Below are 17,220 nucleotides of genomic sequence, written 5' to 3'. Positions count from 1 at the left end.
GCTCGAGTGGATCAGTATTGCGTGTGTTTTTTTGTGCGTGAGTGTGTGTGTGTGTGTGTGTGTATAAAAGAAAGGATTGCTACTATGTCAAAGTTTTCAAAAACACTCTTAAAACTTTATTAACTCTATTAACAAACTATATTACTCTTTATTAAGTCTGTGCTATCTAACTATTTACATAATATTTACATAATATATACATAATGATGATGAAGCGCTCTGGATGTTCTTCACAAAGCAGCCTGCTTGGTTTTCTTCTGTAGCGGTGCGGAGCCATTATCTTCATCATCATTCTCGCTCAAGTCCCGTCGCCTCTTACCAGAGGGTAAAGTGGAGCGAGAGCTATGAGGACCAGAAGCGAACGAGCTGCTGGATCGATGTCTGAGGTTCGGGCTTGTGGAGGAACACGACTGAGAGTGAAGAGGATTTTGATGGTGTGAGAAGACAGACCCCTCGGCTCTGTTCTTAAAACGGTTCACTTCCTGTGTGAGGGAGAAGCAGAAAACCGGTTTGTAAGAAGACAGAGCTTTTGATGCTCGAGAACAAACGTGATGTTCACAATCTTACCTGGCGTAAGAACACGTTGATACTCAAAGCATCAGGAGACACACAAGACTGTTTGCAGGCAGGACAAACATGTTCATCCGAATCCAGCAGACACGTTCGGATACCTGCGACCAAACAGTCACTTATGTTCTCAAAGGTCAAACAAACTTTCAGAGTAACATTTGTTTGTGCAGAAACTCACAGTCGTCGCAGTAGCTGTTGCTGCAACAGGGAGTCATCACAGCATCAGAGATGAGCTCTTTACAGATCTGACACAGAAAAGCATCAGGCACTGGATCTTCATGTGAGGTCGATGAGGAGGACTCGCTCTGGGCTGAGAAAGGTGGGTTGTCTCTCTTCTGAGATGCATAAGCCTCACTAAACAGAACAAGCACACAATTGTCAACCAAATGCAAATGTGTGTTCATTGTGAGGTGTCTACACAGATGACAGTTGTAAACTCACGCATTAATGATGGGAATGACATGCTTTCCGCTGCTGCTCAGCATCACTCCCTTCATGTTGGGGTCATCCACCTCCATTAGGAAGCTGACAGGAATTCCTGCGCTTCTCCGCATGCGCTTACCCCCAGCAAACGTTGGATCCTGTGAAGGCACAAGCAACAGGTTGCATTTACATTCATGGTGTTACGCGTGCACAAATCTGTACACAGTTGAGTTATGTGTTACCCGTGTCTTTGGGCAGTTTCTGATGTGATGCCCAGGGATGCCACAGTTACGGCACACATAGTTTGGCGGAAGGCCTCCAACCAGCTTGAGTGCTTCACTGGTAGGTGATGAGAATCATGATAGAGAGCACTTGAATATTCTGTTTATGATGTGAAGGTGTTATTATACTCACTTCACAGAATAGTAACAGCGGCTGGACTGGAACATGACAGCTTTTATTTTGTCCTCCTCTGATGCATTTGCCTCAGCCAGATTCTCAGTCTGTTCATTTACAAAGAAATGCTTTATACTCCTTTGCAGTTTACATAGTTTTCATATTGTTCAGTGGTTTTCAGTACCTTGAAAAGCTGCTCCAGCGACTGTGATGAACCGTTCACTTGCTGCTGAAAGAAGAACGAAGAGTTTTACTATGACCAGGCAAAGCCCCATCACACCCAGAGAGACAAACTAAACACACTTACAACAATGCAAACGGAAACCCACCAACTGGTATGTTGAAGCAAAATAGTTAAACCGCAGCAAGGTACACACATTTCATTACAGAAAATGTATGTGAAACTTATAAGGTGAGGTGATGTTTTACTTAAAGAAAGAATTTGAACTTACTGAATTTTATAGTAAAATTACACGTGGGCCTAGTGTCCTAGGCTTCTTCACGGTCAACTCTGACCAGCTTAAGGAGATCATACAGTACAATGTAAACAACCGAGTCAACACTTTTGTTTACATACTGCTTTTGAAGATCCACTTGATGCTTCAGACCAGTTACTGCAAAACAAAAGAACAAAAACTCAATGACTAATTGATATTCACTAAAAGATTCATATTCTTAACATCATCAAGTGACTTACTTGGCATGTCTGTTATATGTGGATTTAACCCCAGTTCCAGGGATTCGTCTGACGTTGACCATGGTGTTGCTTGGGATGACGTCCGCATCATCAGTGTATTCTGTGGGAAACACAAACTTTTTTACAGTCTGTCTACACCAACCAAAGCAATAGCAGCGGATTGTATTCCAACCACAGTACAATTCAATATAACAGGTTAAAGCATTAGTTCCTTACAACATTGCATATGAGTGTCCAAAAGCATTCAGCAACGTTATTTTAATGAATACAATTAGCAAATGCTTATTAAGCACGTGTGTCATATCTTTTTGCTTGTTTTTCTTAATGTCCCTTTAAAATATCAAAACAGTAATAAAAAGATAAAGCCAGTGACGCGGTTTCTCAAATGTTCATAATCACATTTAATACCTTAAAAAATCACTGAGCCAGTTTAAAGAGCGCAAATAAGTCAATGTTTACATGTAAAATAGCAGAACTTACCTTCGTCGGTTTGGTGGTTTGTGATGCTCAGATCGCAGCGCTTCAGTTTCTCTCTTCTCATGATTTGATGTTTCAAATCTCCGAGAGTGATGTGAAGACCATCAAAGACCACCGTGTCGTGTGTAAGTTTACTGAAAAACTTGTAATGAACACACGGCATGTTGACTCGGGCCCTGCAACTATAACAACAGATCAATGAATGCAATAAATGGCAGAAATGCAGAAGAAATCAACAGAAATGACTAGCAAGTAATTAACCACAAATATAATATATATAATCAACACAAATATGAAGTTGAAAAGTCAAAAATGAGACAACAACGAGGATGTAGAAATGTGCTCTCAGGAACAGCGATCAGCAACAATAAACAAAACTTTGCTTGTTACTATGGAAACCGATCAAGCGCATCAATTGAAGGGCTCCTGATGACGCAAATGTCTAAGCAACATGGCGCAACTAAACTAAAAAATAAAGTTTTATTGAAGTGAGTTATCAGTGTTTGGTGTCTTTGATTAAGTAGCTTTGGCTACAGATTGTTACAGGTAATGATTATTTTAGATGAATCCTAATAGACTCTTTCATAATCATTTATATGGTCAATGTGAACAAGGTTAATGCGATTTTTATAAAGTGGGTACTTTTTATGTGAGTGATGTAATCCGTATGACATTTTGAGGTAACATACCCAACATTGGTATAATTCATTCTCTAAAGATCCATCAAAATGTTTTAGATGTGTTTTTTATTTCACCTCACACCGGGCACGAGCATTGATCAATTTAACTGCGTTCTAAAAGTGCCTGACAAATGCGCGCGCACGCAAACGGAGTTCACATCGGGAAAAACACAGTATGATAAGAAACGTGTCGGCTCACATTCTTTACTAACGCACATGAATTATTTTGACAAAATACACAAATGTCTTCGAGCTTTTGCATTTATAACAGGAGTCAGAACGAGACTCGTATTCAATAGAAAAACAAGAAGCAGCCAAAACCGCGGCTATTTTTAAATTACAAAACAAAAAGATCTCACAGTATATGAACATTCAGCAAGTACTACAAACAATATTAAGACTTCTTGATAGAAACGTTTAAAGGCAAATTAACTGAATGTGAAACACAGCCCTCTAACAAACAACCATGAACGTCCTGCCTCGACTCCAGACCCATACCAGAAAAACCATCTGCCATTTGTCTCTGCTGTCGGAACAAATCTCCTGGAGAAAACCAAACACCATCATATCAAGTGTGTCTACCTCCCTCTTAACACAAATATTAACAAGTTTTACTACAAACAACTTATTTTAAGTTAAAAATATATATATTTTTTTTATTTATATCACATTTAATCTTTTTAAAAAGCATCCTGGATATTTTCTCAGCATTTAATACACATCATTTGATCCAATAAGCAAAATTTTTTAATTGTAACTTCGAGGAAACAGGAATGATTACAAATAGAAGAGCTTTCCAGTCAATTGATGTGGCTTATGAACCATTCAAAAGTTGCACCTTCTTTTAAAAAGTGTGTAGAACAATTGAAAAAAGCCTTTTCTGTGACCTTTTCAGACACCAGGCCATCACTTAGGGGTTAGTTTTAATTTTCACTTTGCAGAATCTGTCAGGAGGAAATAGATATTGTGACACAGAGACTCTTTTTAAACCTGCTCTTAAAAAACATGTATATTCATAAAACACCATGAAATCTGTTTGAATTGTTTATGGATATGATCCAGTGATTATTCTTTATAAGTTCACACTTTACATGTTCTGTTTCTGTGTCTACCTACATAAATAGCCAATTTGCTGAGTAGCAACTATAATTAAAAGTAATGCGGGGTGTACCTGGATTGTATAAGATGCTAATACCATATTTCAATGTATGAATAATTTCAAAATAATAAATGATAAAAAATAAATATATTATATATGATATAAGTTCTTGTTATATTTTGTGTGCTTTATGTTAGTGACAGAGCTGCTTAAAGTAAATGATTTTGTTATTGTTATAGTTACCTGTGATAGGTGACACTGTCCTTCAAATTGTAGTTACAGGTAAGAAATAATGATGAATGTTTTTGTTCGGGCTCGAGTGGATTAGTATTGCGTGTGTTTTTTTGTGCGTGAGTGTGTGTGTGTGTGTGTGTGTGTGTATAAAAGAAAGGATTGCTACTATGTCAAAGTTTTCAAAAACACTCTTAAAACTTTATTAACTCTATTAACAAACTATATTACTCTTTATTAAGTCTGTGCTATCTAACTATTTACATAATATTTACATAATATATACATAATGATGATGAAGCGCTCTGGATGTTCTTTACAAAGCAGCCTGCTTGGTTTTCTTCTGTAGCGGTGCGGAGCCATTATCTTCATCATCATTCTCGCTCAAGTCCCGTCGCCTCTTACCAGAGGGTAAAGTGGAGCGAGAGCTATGAGGACCAGAAGCGAACGAGCTGCTGGATCGATGTCTGAGGTTCGGGCTTATGGAGGAACACGACTGAGAGTGAAGAGGATTTTGGTGGTGTGAGAAGACAGACCCCTCGGCTCTGTTCTTAAAACGGTTCACTTCCTGTGTGAGGGAGAAGCAGAAAACCGGTTTGTAAGAAGACAGAGCTTTTGATGCTCGAGAACAAACGTGATGTTCACAATCTTACCTGGCGTAAGAACACGTTGATACTCAAAGCATCAGGAGACACACAAGACTGTTTGCAGGCAGGACAAACATGTTCATCCGAATCCAGCAGACACGTTCGGATACCTGCGACCAAACAGTCACTTATGTTCTCAAAGGTCAAACAAACTTTCAGAGTAACATTTGTTTGTGCAGAAACTCACAGTCGTCGCAGTAGCTGTTGCTGCAACAGGGAGTCATCACAGCATCAGAGATGAGCTCTTTACAGATCTGACACAGAAAAGCATCAGGCACTGGATCTTCATGTGAGGTCGATGAGGAGGACTCGCTCTGGGCTGAGAAAGGTGGGTTGTCTCTCTTCTGAGATGCATAAGCCTCACTAAACAGAACAAGCACACAATTGTCAACCAAATGCAAATGTGTGTTCATTGTGAGGTGTCTACACAGATGACAGTTGTAAACTCACGCATTAATGATGGGAATGACATGCTTTCCGCTGCTGCTCAGCATCACTCCCTTCATGTTGGGGTCATCCACCTCCATTAGGAAGCTGACAGGAATTCCTGCGCTTCTCCGCATGCGCTTACCCCCAGCAAACGTTGGATCCTGTGAAGGCACAAGCAACAGGTTGCACTTACATTCATGGTGTAACGCGTGCACAAATCTGTACACAGTTGAGTTATGTGTTACCCGTGTCTTTGGGCAGTTTCTGATGTGATGCCCAGGGATGCCACAGTTACGGCACACATAGTTTGGCGGAAGGCCTCCAACCAGCTTGAGTGCTTCACTGGTAGGTGATGAGAATCATGATAGAGACCACTTGAATATTCTGTTTATGATGTGAAGGTGTTATTATACTCACTTCACAGAATAGTAACAGCGGCTGGACTGGAACATGACAGCTTTTATTTTGTCCTCCTCTGATCCATTTGCCTCAGCCAGATTCTCAGTCTGTTCATTTACAAAGAAATGCTTTATACTCCTTTGCAGTTTACATAGTTTTCATATTGTTCAGTGGTTTTCAGTACCTTGAAAAGCTGCTCCAGCGACTGTGATGAACCGTTCACTTGCTGCTGAAAGAAGAACAAAGAGTTTTACTATGACCAGGCAAAGCCCCATCACACCCAGAGAGACAAACTAAACACATTTACAACAATGCAAACGGAAACCCACCAACTGGTATGTTGAAGCAAAATAGTTAAACCGCAGCAAGGTACACACATTTCATTACAGAAAATGTATGTGAAACTTATAAGGTGAGGTGATGTTTTACTTAAAGAAAGAATTTGAACTTACTGAATTTTATAGTAAAATTACACGTGGGCCTAGTGTCCTAGGCTTCTTCACGGTCAACTCTGACCAGCTTAAGGAGATCATATAGTACAATGTAAACAACCGAGTCAACACTTTTGTTTACATACTGCTTTTGAAGATCCACTTGATGCTTCAGACCAGTTACTGCAAAACAAAAGAACAAAAACTCAATGACTAATTGATATTCACTAAAAGATTCATATTCTTAACATCATCAAGTGACTTACTTGGCATGTCTGTTATATGTGGATTTAACCCCAGTTCCAGGGATTCGTCTGACGTTGACCATGGTGTTGCTTGGGATGACGTCCGCATCATCAGTGTATTCTGTGGGAAACACAAACTTTTTTACAGTCTGTCTACACCAACCAAAGCAATAGCAGCGGATTGTATTCCAACCACAGTACAATTCAATATAACAGGTTAAAGCATTAGTTCCTTACAACATTGCATATGAGTGTCCAAAAGCATTCAGCAACGTTATTTTAATTAATACAATTAGCAAATGCTTATTAAACACGTGTGTCATATCTTTTTGCTTGTTTTTCTTAATGTCCCTTTAAAATATCAAAACAGTAATAAAAAGATAAAGCCAGTGACGCGGTTTCTCAAATGTTCATAATCACATTTAATACCTAATAAATCACTGAGCCAGTTTAAAGAGCGCAAATAAGTCAATGTTTACATGTAAAATAGCAGAACTTACCTTCGTCGGTTTGGTGGTTTGTGATGCTCAGATCGCAGCGCTTCAGTTTCTCTCTTCTCATGATTTGATGTTTCAAATCTCCGAGAGTGATGTGAAGACCATCAAAGACCACCGTGTCGTGTGTAAGTTTACTGAAAAACTTGTAATGAACACACGGCATGTTGACTCGGGCCCTGCAACAATAACAACAGATCAATGAATGCAATAAATGGCAGAAATGCAGAAGAAATCAACAGAAATGACTAGCAAGTAATTAACCACAAATATAATATATATAATCAACACAAATATGAAGTTGAAAAGTCAAAAATGAGACAACAACGAGGATGTAGAAATGTGCTCTCAGGAACAGCGATCAGCAACAATAAACAAAACTTTGCTTGTTACTATGGAAACCGATCAAGCGCATCAATTGAAGGGCTCCTGATGACGCAAATGTCTAAGCAACATGGCGCAACTAAACTAAAAAATAAAGTTTTATTGAAGTGAGTTATCAGTGTTTGGTGTCTTTGATTAAGTAGCTTTGGCTACAGATTGTTACAGGTAATGATTATTTTAGATGAATCCTAATAGACTCTTTCATAATCATTTATATGGTCAATGTGAACAAGGTTAATGCGATTTTTATAAAGTGGGTACTTTTTATGTGAGTGATGTAATCCGTATGACATTTTGAGGTAACATACCCAACATTGGTATAATTCATTCTCTAAAGATCCATCAAAATGTTTTAGATGTGTTTTTTATTTCACCTCACACCGGGCACGAGCATTGCTCAATTTAACTGCGTTCTAAAAGTGCCTGACAAATGCGCGCGCACGCAAACGGAGTTCACATCGGGAAAAACACAGTATGATAAGAAACGTGTCGGCTCACATTCTTTACTAATGCACATGAATTATTTTGACAAAATACACAAATGTCTTCGAGCTTTTGCATTTATAACAGGAGTGAGAACGAGACTCGTATTCAATAGAAAAACAAGAAGCAGCCAAAACCGCAGCTATTTTTAAATTACAAAACAAAAAGATCTCACAGTATATGAACATTCAGCAAGTACTACAAACAATATTAAGACTTCTTGATAGAAACGTTTAAAGGCAAATTAACTGAATGTGAAACACAGCCCTCTAACAAACAACCATGAACGTCCTGCCTCGACTCCAGACCCATACCAGAAAAACCATCTGCCATTTGTCTCTGCTGTCGGAACAAATCTCCTGGAGAAAACCAAACACCATCATATCAAGTGTGTCTACCTCCCTCTTAACACAAATATTAACAAGTTTTACTACAAACAACGTATTTTAAGTTAAAAATATATATATTTTTTTTATTTATATCACATTTAATCTTTTTAAAAAGCATCCTGGATATTTTCTCAGCATTTAATACACATCATTTGATCCAATAAGCAAAATTTTAAAATTGTAACTTCGAGGAAACAGGAATGATTACAAATAGAAGAGCTTTCCAGTCAATTGATGTGGCTTATGAACCATTCAAAAGTTGCACCTTCTTTTAAAAAGTGTATAGAACAATTGAAAAAAGCCTTTTCTGTGACCTTTTCAGACACCAGGCCATCACTTAGGGGTTAGTTTTATTTTTCACTTTGCAGAATCTGTCAGGAGGAAATAGATATTGTGACACAGAAACTCTTTTTAAACCTGCTCTTAAAAAACATGTATATTCATAAAACACCATGAAATCTGTTTGAATTGTTTATGGATATGATCCAGTGATTATTCTTTATAAGTTCACACTTTACATGTTCTGTTTCTGTGTCTACCTACATAAATAGCCAATTTGCTGAGTAGCAACTATAATTAAAAGTAATGCGGGGTGTACCTGGATTGTATAAGATGCTAATACCATATTTCAATGTATGAATAATTTCAAAATAATAAATGATAAAAAATAAATATATTATATATGATATAAGTTCTTGTTATATTTTGTGTGCTTTATGTTAGTGACAGAGCTGCTTAAAGTAAATGATTTTGTTATTGTTATAGTTACCTGTGATAGGTGACACTGTCCTTCAAATTGTAGTTACAGGTAAGAAATAATGATGAATGTTTTTGTTCGGGCTCGAGTGGATTAGTATTACGTGTGTTTTTTTGTGCGTGAGTGTGTGTGTGTGTGTGTGTGTGTGTGTGTGTGTGTGTGTATAAAAGAAAGGATTGCTACTATGTCAAAGGTTTCAAAAACACTCTTAAAACTTTATTAACTCTATTAACAAACTATATTACTCTTTATTAAGTCTGTGCTATCTAACTATTTACATAATATTTACATAATATATACATAATGACGATGAAGCGCTCTGGATGTTCTTTACAAAGCAGCCTGCTTGGTTTTCTTCTGTAGCGGTGCGGAGCCATTATCTTCATCATCATTCTCGCTCAAGTCCCGTCGCCTCTTACCAGAGGGTAAAGTGGAGCGAGAGCTATGAGGACCAGAAGCGAACGAGCTGCTGGATCGATGTCTGAGGTTCGGGCTTGTGGAGGAACACGACTGAGAGTGAAGAGGATTTTGGTGGTGTGAGAAGACAGACCCCTCGGCTCTGTTCTTAAAACGGTTCACTTCCTGTGTGAGGGAGAAGCAGAAAACCGGTTTGTAAGAAGACAGAGCTTTTGATGCTCGAGAACAAACGTGATGTTCACAATCTTACCTGGCGTAAGAACACGTTGATACTCAAAGCATCAGGAGACACACAAGACTGTTTGCAGGCAGGACAAACATGTTCATCCGAATCCAGCAGACACGTTCGGATACCTGCGACCAAACAGTCACTTATGTTCTCAAAGGTCAAACAAACTTTCAGAGTAACATTTGTTTGTGCAGAAACTCACAGTCGTCGCAGTAGCTGTTGCTGCAACAGGGAGTCATCACAGCATCAGAGATGAGCTCTTTACAGATCTGACACAGAAAAGCATCAGGCACTGGATCTTCATGTGAGGTCGATGAGGAGGACTCGCTCTGGGCTGAGAAAGGTGGGTTGTCTCTCTTCTGAGATGCATAAGCCTCACTAAACAGAACAAGCACACAATTGTCAACCAAATGCAAATGTGTGTTCATTGTGAGGTGTCTACACAGATGACAGTTGTAAACTCACGCATTAATGATGGGAATGACATGCTTTCCGCTGCTGCTCAGCATCACTCCCTTCATGTTGGGGTCATCCACCTCCATTAGGAAGCTGACAGGAATTCCTGCGCTTCTCCGCATGCGCTTACCCCCAGCAAACGTTGGATCCTGTGAAGGCACAAGCAACAGGTTGCACTTACATTCATGGTGTAACGCGTGCACAAATCTGTACACAGTTGAGTTATGTGTTACCCGTGTCTTTGGGCAGTTTCTGATGTGATGCCCAGGGATGCCACAGTTACGGCACACATAGTTTGGCGAAAGGCCTCCAACCAGCTTGAGTGCTTCACTGGTAGGTGATGAGAATCATGATAGAGACCACTTGAATATTCTGTTTATGATGTGAAGGTGTTATTATACTCACTTTACAGAATAGTAACAGCGGCTGGACTGGAACATGACAGCTTTTATTTTGTCCTCCTCTGATCCATTTGCCTCAGCCAGATTCTCAGTCTGTTCATTTACAAAGAAATGCTTTATACTCCTTTGCAGTTTACATAGTTTTCATATTGTTCAGTGGTTTTCAGTACCTTGAAAAGCTGCTCCAGCGACTGTGATGAACCGTTCACTTGCTGCTGAAAGAAGAACAAAGAGTTTTACTATGACCAGGCAAAGCCCCATCACACCCAGAGAGACAAACTAAACACACTTACAACAATGCAAACGGAAACCCACCAACTGGTATGTTGAAGCAAAATAGTTAAACCGCAGCAAGGTACACACATTTCATTACAGAAAATGTATGTGAAACTTATAAGGTGAGGTGATGTTTTACTTAAAGAAAGAATTTGAACTTACTGAATTTTATAGTAAAATTACACGTGGGCCTAGTGTCCTAGGCTTCTTCACGGTCAACTCTGACCAGCTTAAGGAGATCAAATAGTACAATGTAAACAACCGAGTCAACACTTTTGTTTACATACTGCTTTTGAAGATCCACTTGATGCTTCAGACCAGTTACTGCAAAACAAAAGAACAAAAACTCAATGACTAATTGATATTCACTAAAAGATTCATATTCTTAACATCATCAAGTGACTTACTTGGCATGTCTGTTATATGTGGATTTAACCCCAGTTCCAGGGATTCGTCTGACGTTGACCATGGTGTTGCTTGGGATGACGTCCGCATCATCAGTGTATTCTGTGGGAAACACAAACTTTTTTACAGTCTGTCTACACCAACCAAAGCAATAGCAGCGGATTGTATTCCAACCACAGTACAATTCAATATAACAGGTTAAAGCATTAGTTCCTTACAACATTGCATATGAGTGTCCAAAAGCATTCAGCAACGTTATTTTAATGAATACAATTAGCAAATGCTTATTAAACACGTGTGTCATATCTTTTTGCTTGTTTTTCTTAATGTCCCTTTAAAATATCAAAACAGTAATAAAAAGATAAAGCCAGTGACGCGGTTTCTCAAATGTTCATAATCACATTTAATACCTTAAAAAATCACTGAGCCAGTTTAAAGAGCGCAAATAAGTCAATGTTTACATGTAAAATAGCAGAACTTACCTTCGTCGGTTTGGTGGTTTGTGATGCTCAGATCGCAGCGCTTCAGTTTCTCTCTTCTCATGATTTGATGTTTCAAATCTCCGAGAGTGATGTGAAGACCATCAAAGACCACCGTGTCGTGTGTAAGTTTACTGAAAAACTTGTAATGAACACACGGCATGTTGACTCGGGCCCTGCAACAATAACAACAGATCAATGAATGCAATAAATGGCAGAAATGCAGAAGAAATCAACAGAAATGACTAGCAAGTAATTAACCACAAATATAATATATATAATCAACACAAATATGAAGTTGAAAAGTCAAAAATGAGACAACAACGAGGATGTAGAAATGTGCTCTCAGGAACAGCGATCAGCAACAATAAACAAAACTTTGCTTGTTACTATGGAAACCGATCAAGCGCATCAATTGAAGGGCTCCTGATGACGCAAATGTCTAAGCAACATGGCGCAACTAAACTAAAAAATAAAGTTTTATTGAAGTGAGTTATCAGTGTTTGGTGTCTTTGATTAAGTAGCTTTGGCTACAGATTGTTACAGGTAATGATTATTTTAGATGAATCCTAATAGACTCTTTCATAATTATTTATATGGTCAATGTGAACAAGGTTAATGCGATTTTTATAAAGTGGGTACTTTTTATGTGAGTGATGTAATCCGTATGACATTTTGAGGTAACATACCCAACATTGGTATAATTCATTCTCTAAAGATCCATCAAAATGTTTTAGATGTGTTTTTTATTTCACCTCACACCGGGCACGAGCATTGATCAATTTAACTGCGTTCTAAAAGTGCCTGACAAATGCGCGCGCACGCAAACGGAGTTCACATCGGGAAAAACACAGTATGATAAGAAGCGTATCGGCTCACATTCTTTACTAATGCACATGAATTATTTTGACAAAATACACAAATGTCTTCGAGCTTTTGCATTTATAACAGGAGTCAGAACGAGACTCGTATTCAATAGAAAAACAAGAAGCAGCCAAAACCGCAGCTATTTTTAAATTACAAAACAAAAAGATCTCACAGTATATGAACATTCAGCAAGTACTACAAACAATATTAAGACTTCTTGATAGAAACGTTTAAAGGCAAATTAACTGAATGTGAAACACAGCCCTCTAACAAACAACCATGAACGTCCTGCCTCGACTCCAGACCCATACCAGAAAAACCATCTGCCATTTCCCAGCAAACACGTGTATGTGGGGCCCACATGGGTTGTAAATGGGCTACAGGGGTACAGACTGGGCATGGGCTCAAAATGGGCATCTTATCTGGGGCCCACTTGGGCGACCCAGATAGGACCTACATGGGTGAACCCAGGTGGGCTCCCCACGTGGTTTCTAGTTGGGTAATTCATGTGAAATGTGTGCATGGGTTTAAAATGGGCTACAGTTATGTCTTTTCACAAGGAGTATTATTTAATTAATTTGTTTCTTTTTCTAGCCAAATTTAGTAGGTATAGCCATGGGCTCAAAATGGGCATCTTATCTGGGGCCCACTTGGGCGACCCAGATAGGACCTACATGGGTGAACCCAGGTGGGCTCCCCATGTGGTTTCTAGTTGGGTAATTCATGGGAAATGTGTGGATGGGTTTAAATGGGCTACAGTTATGTCTTTTCACAAGGAGTATTATTTAATTAATGTGTTTCTTTTTCTAGCCAAATTTAGTGTCCACAAATGTACATTTCGAGGAGACAAACCTATATAGGTGTTAAGGCGGAAATCCTATCTAATTCAATGTAATGTTTAGAAAATATAAAAGTATTTTGTTACTTAGTGTTAATTTAACATTTTTAATTGTTTTATTTTGATATTGCTATAATTTAAATATTGTGTTTGTTTTTTTATGTATTTGAATAATGTACCCAACATTTATATTTGAATAAAAAAAGAATGGTCTTTGTCAGTACACGATCCGTTCCACCTGCACGATCCGTTCACGCATGCGCGTAATTACGTATTAGAAAACGTCATGGTTTTCCTACACTATTTGTACCGTGACGCAGGCGATGAAACGTTTGACGGCAGGCGGCACAACTGGCGGCATATTCTTTGTTTACGTTTTGAAATGTCGCTTACGTTACCATGATTACGATGTGTTTATGTGGTTGCCAATCCAAAATAATAGTGTTGTTACATGAACATAGATGATTTTGGTTTCATGTGGAATAAAGTATTTTTATCGACTGCAAATCTTCAGTTTCATCCAAAATCCTTTTTACGATTCATTGCTGTATCATGTCTATTAACCTTACCGTGTTTGGATCTAAGGCCAGTAGTATTGTCAAAGACAGTTTGTGTCGTTTTTTAAATTAAAATCTGATAATAGTAGTTGACTTTATGTAGTAATTTATTAGTATGGGCCTATATAAAGGCTAATATATCTATCCATTTAATCTAAATTAGTAAAATAATCCATTCAATGTCGTTTACAGAAGCCAATAAGGAACATAACACGCATGTCTAACTAGACTGTAGTTCTTTCTTCATGTAAATTATAAAGTCAGGGGAAACATTACAGTATTTCAAACTGACTTGACAGAACGCATAGTGAAATGAGACCAGGTGGAACGAAGCGAAGTAAATTGAGTAATGTATTTTATTTAACAGTAAAAAATATAAATAAAGTAAAACAAAGCTGCGCAAGGGTGGAACAGATCGTGCAGTGTCGTAAATCGTCGCAAAACAAAATCATCATTTGCGCATGAGCGGTTTCTACAACGTCGTTGTGCGCATGCGTGAACGGATCGTGCGTCGTTGTGCGCATGCGTGAACGGATCGTGCAGGTGGAACGGATCGTGTACTGACAGTCTTCACTGCGCAGAACCATTGGCGTATGTCATCAAAGTACCGCGAGATGCAGCCGCAGAAAGATCCGGTGAGATTTCCTTTAGCAATTCCCCTCCCCCTATAAGTATTTGAATCGCGCCGCCAGCATTTACCTGCACGTCCACAGACTTGGCTGAACTTTGCCTGCAGTTTATAGAAGGTAAGAATTACAAGTTAAACAAATATATATATATACAAAATGTATATACTCTTTAAGTATGAAAATACTGTTTCATTATGGTTCAAAAACTTAGTTTTGACACTTGTCATGATCGAATGAAGACAATATCGCGTCATATTTTTCTTATTTCTGGCGCCAATGCTAAACGATAATGCTGTAAATTATGCCTTTGTTCCCAACGCCATCTAATAGTTCAAGACACGAAAAAGCTTATACTTAAACTACAAGTTTGGCATCATGCGGTGTGCTCACGATCGAGGAAGATTAGCGTTATAACAATTAGATCAGGGCTCATAGCAGAGAAGCTAGTATACTCTAGTGTATAAAGCAGCTTGGGACAGATCTCTGTCAATAATTAACAAATAGGCTTTAACAACTTTTAACAATACATAAAAATAAAACAGTATTTCATATTTATCATGCAAATCGTTCTGCAAGGGCACATGGAGAAGATGGGTAAAAGACTCTTTAATTTTAAATCTTGATGTTTGGCGCCAGAATGCTAACCTGACACCCGTTGTTTTAACTGTGAAAAGTGGAATCATGGTTGAGTAATTATTGTCTTTTCACAGGGCTGTTGGGAGAGAGAGGAACGAGGACTGAGGAGCTGCACAGTTTTTTTTCTACGATTATAATACACAAAGTTGTAAATGTACATATGTTTTATAAAGTTTGAATTTATATTTTATGTATGAATGATGTACGTATGATTCAAAAGAAGTTTTAAATTGAAATAAACTTTGCTTAAAAGCATACACTGCTGGTTTTGATTCATTAAATACCTTTAGGATTTTTATAAGATAAATGTTTGGATTTAGCGTAAAATAATTTAACCCATACAAACTATACAGTATATACAAATAAATTAGCCCATATGTATACTAACTGTGGCCCATAGGAGACCCATATAAGACCTAGCTGGGTCCCATCATTAACCCATCTAGGCATACACCTGTAGACACCAAATGGGAGCTATCTGGTTAACCCAAGTGGGGCCTGTATGGTGTCCATTAAGGGCCCATCATAAGCCCATGTGGGCTAACACATGTGGGGCCACCATGGAAACTGCGGACAAAATTAGCTGGGTCCCAGTTGGGTTGCCCAGGTGGGCCCCAGATATCAGCCCAAGTGCAACCCATTTGGGCCCCACATGGTTGTGTTTGCTGGGTTGTCTCTGCTGTCGGAACAAATCTCCTGGAGAAAACCAAACACCATCATATCAAGTGTGTCTACCTCCCTCTTAACACAAATATTAACAAGTTTAACTACAAACAACTTATTTTAAGTTAAAAATATATATATTTTTTTATTTATATCACATTTAATCTTTTTAAAAAGCATCCTGGATATTTTCTCAGCATTTAATACACATCATTTGATCCAATAAGCAAAATTTTAAAATTGTAACTTCGAGGAAACAGGAAGGATTACAAAAGAAGAGCTTTCCAGTCAATTGATGTGGCTTATGAACCATTCAAAAGTTGCACCTTCTTTTAAAAAGTGTATAGAACAATTGAAAAAAGCCTTTTCTGTGACCTTTTCAGACACCAGGCCATCACTTAGGGGTTAGTTTTATTTTTCACTTTGCAGAATCTGTCAGGAGGAAATAGATATTGTGACACAGAGACTCTTTTTAAACCTGCTCTTAAAAAACATGTATATTCATAAAACACCATGAAATCTGTTTGAATTGTTTATGGATATGATCCAGTGATTATTGTTTATAAGTTCACACTTTACATGTTCTGTTTCTGTGTCTACCTACATAAATAGCCAATTTGCTGAGTAGCAACTATAATTAAAAGTAATGCGGGGTGTACCTGGATTGTATAAGATGCTAATACCATATTTCAATGTATGAATAATTTCAAAATAATAAATGATAAAAAATAAATATATTATATATGATATAAGTTCTTGTTATATTTTGTGTGCTTTATGTTAGTGACAGAGCTGCTTAAAGTAAACGATTTTGTTATTGTTATAGTTACCTGTGATAGGTGACACTGTCCTTCAAATTGTAGTTACAGGTAAGAAATAATGATGAATGTTTTTGTTCGGGCTCGAGTGGATTAGTATTGCGTGTGTTTTTTTGTGCGTGAGTGTGTGTGTGTGTGTGTGTGTGTGTGTATAAAAGAAAGGATTGCTACTATGTCAAAGGTTTCAAAAACACTCTTAAAACTTTATTAACTCTATTAACAAACTATATTACTCTTTATTAAGTCTGTGCTATCTAACTATTTACATAATATTTACATAATATATACATAATGATGATGAAGCGCTCTGGATGTTCT

General features: G+C 38.0%; 1 protein-coding gene across 1 annotated transcript; it reads right to left on the bottom strand.

Annotated features, from left to right (window-relative positions):
* Positions 1-230: 230 nt before the first annotated feature.
* Positions 231-2,726, bottom strand: LOC306896253 (E3 ubiquitin-protein ligase RBBP6-like; the record flags this gene model as incomplete). Its single annotated transcript, XM_079460056.1, has 10 exons — positions 231-482; positions 568-671; positions 749-924; positions 1,012-1,151; positions 1,236-1,332; positions 1,408-1,496; positions 1,574-1,618; positions 1,967-2,003; positions 2,087-2,186; positions 2,567-2,726. 10 exons carry the CDS (start codon positions 2,724-2,726, stop codon positions 231-233), a joined length of 1,200 nt encoding a protein of 399 aa, XP_079316182.1.
* Between the last annotated feature and the right edge of the window lie 14,494 nt (positions 2,727-17,220).

The sequence above is a fragment of the Barbatula barbatula genome (genome assembly GCF_947034865.1).
Source record: "Barbatula barbatula genome assembly, chromosome: 7".
Taxonomy (NCBI): domain Eukaryota; kingdom Metazoa; phylum Chordata; class Actinopteri; order Cypriniformes; family Nemacheilidae; genus Barbatula; species Barbatula barbatula.
Note: the sequence above shows the minus strand (reverse complement) of the source record. Positions and strands in the feature narration are given on the sequence as shown.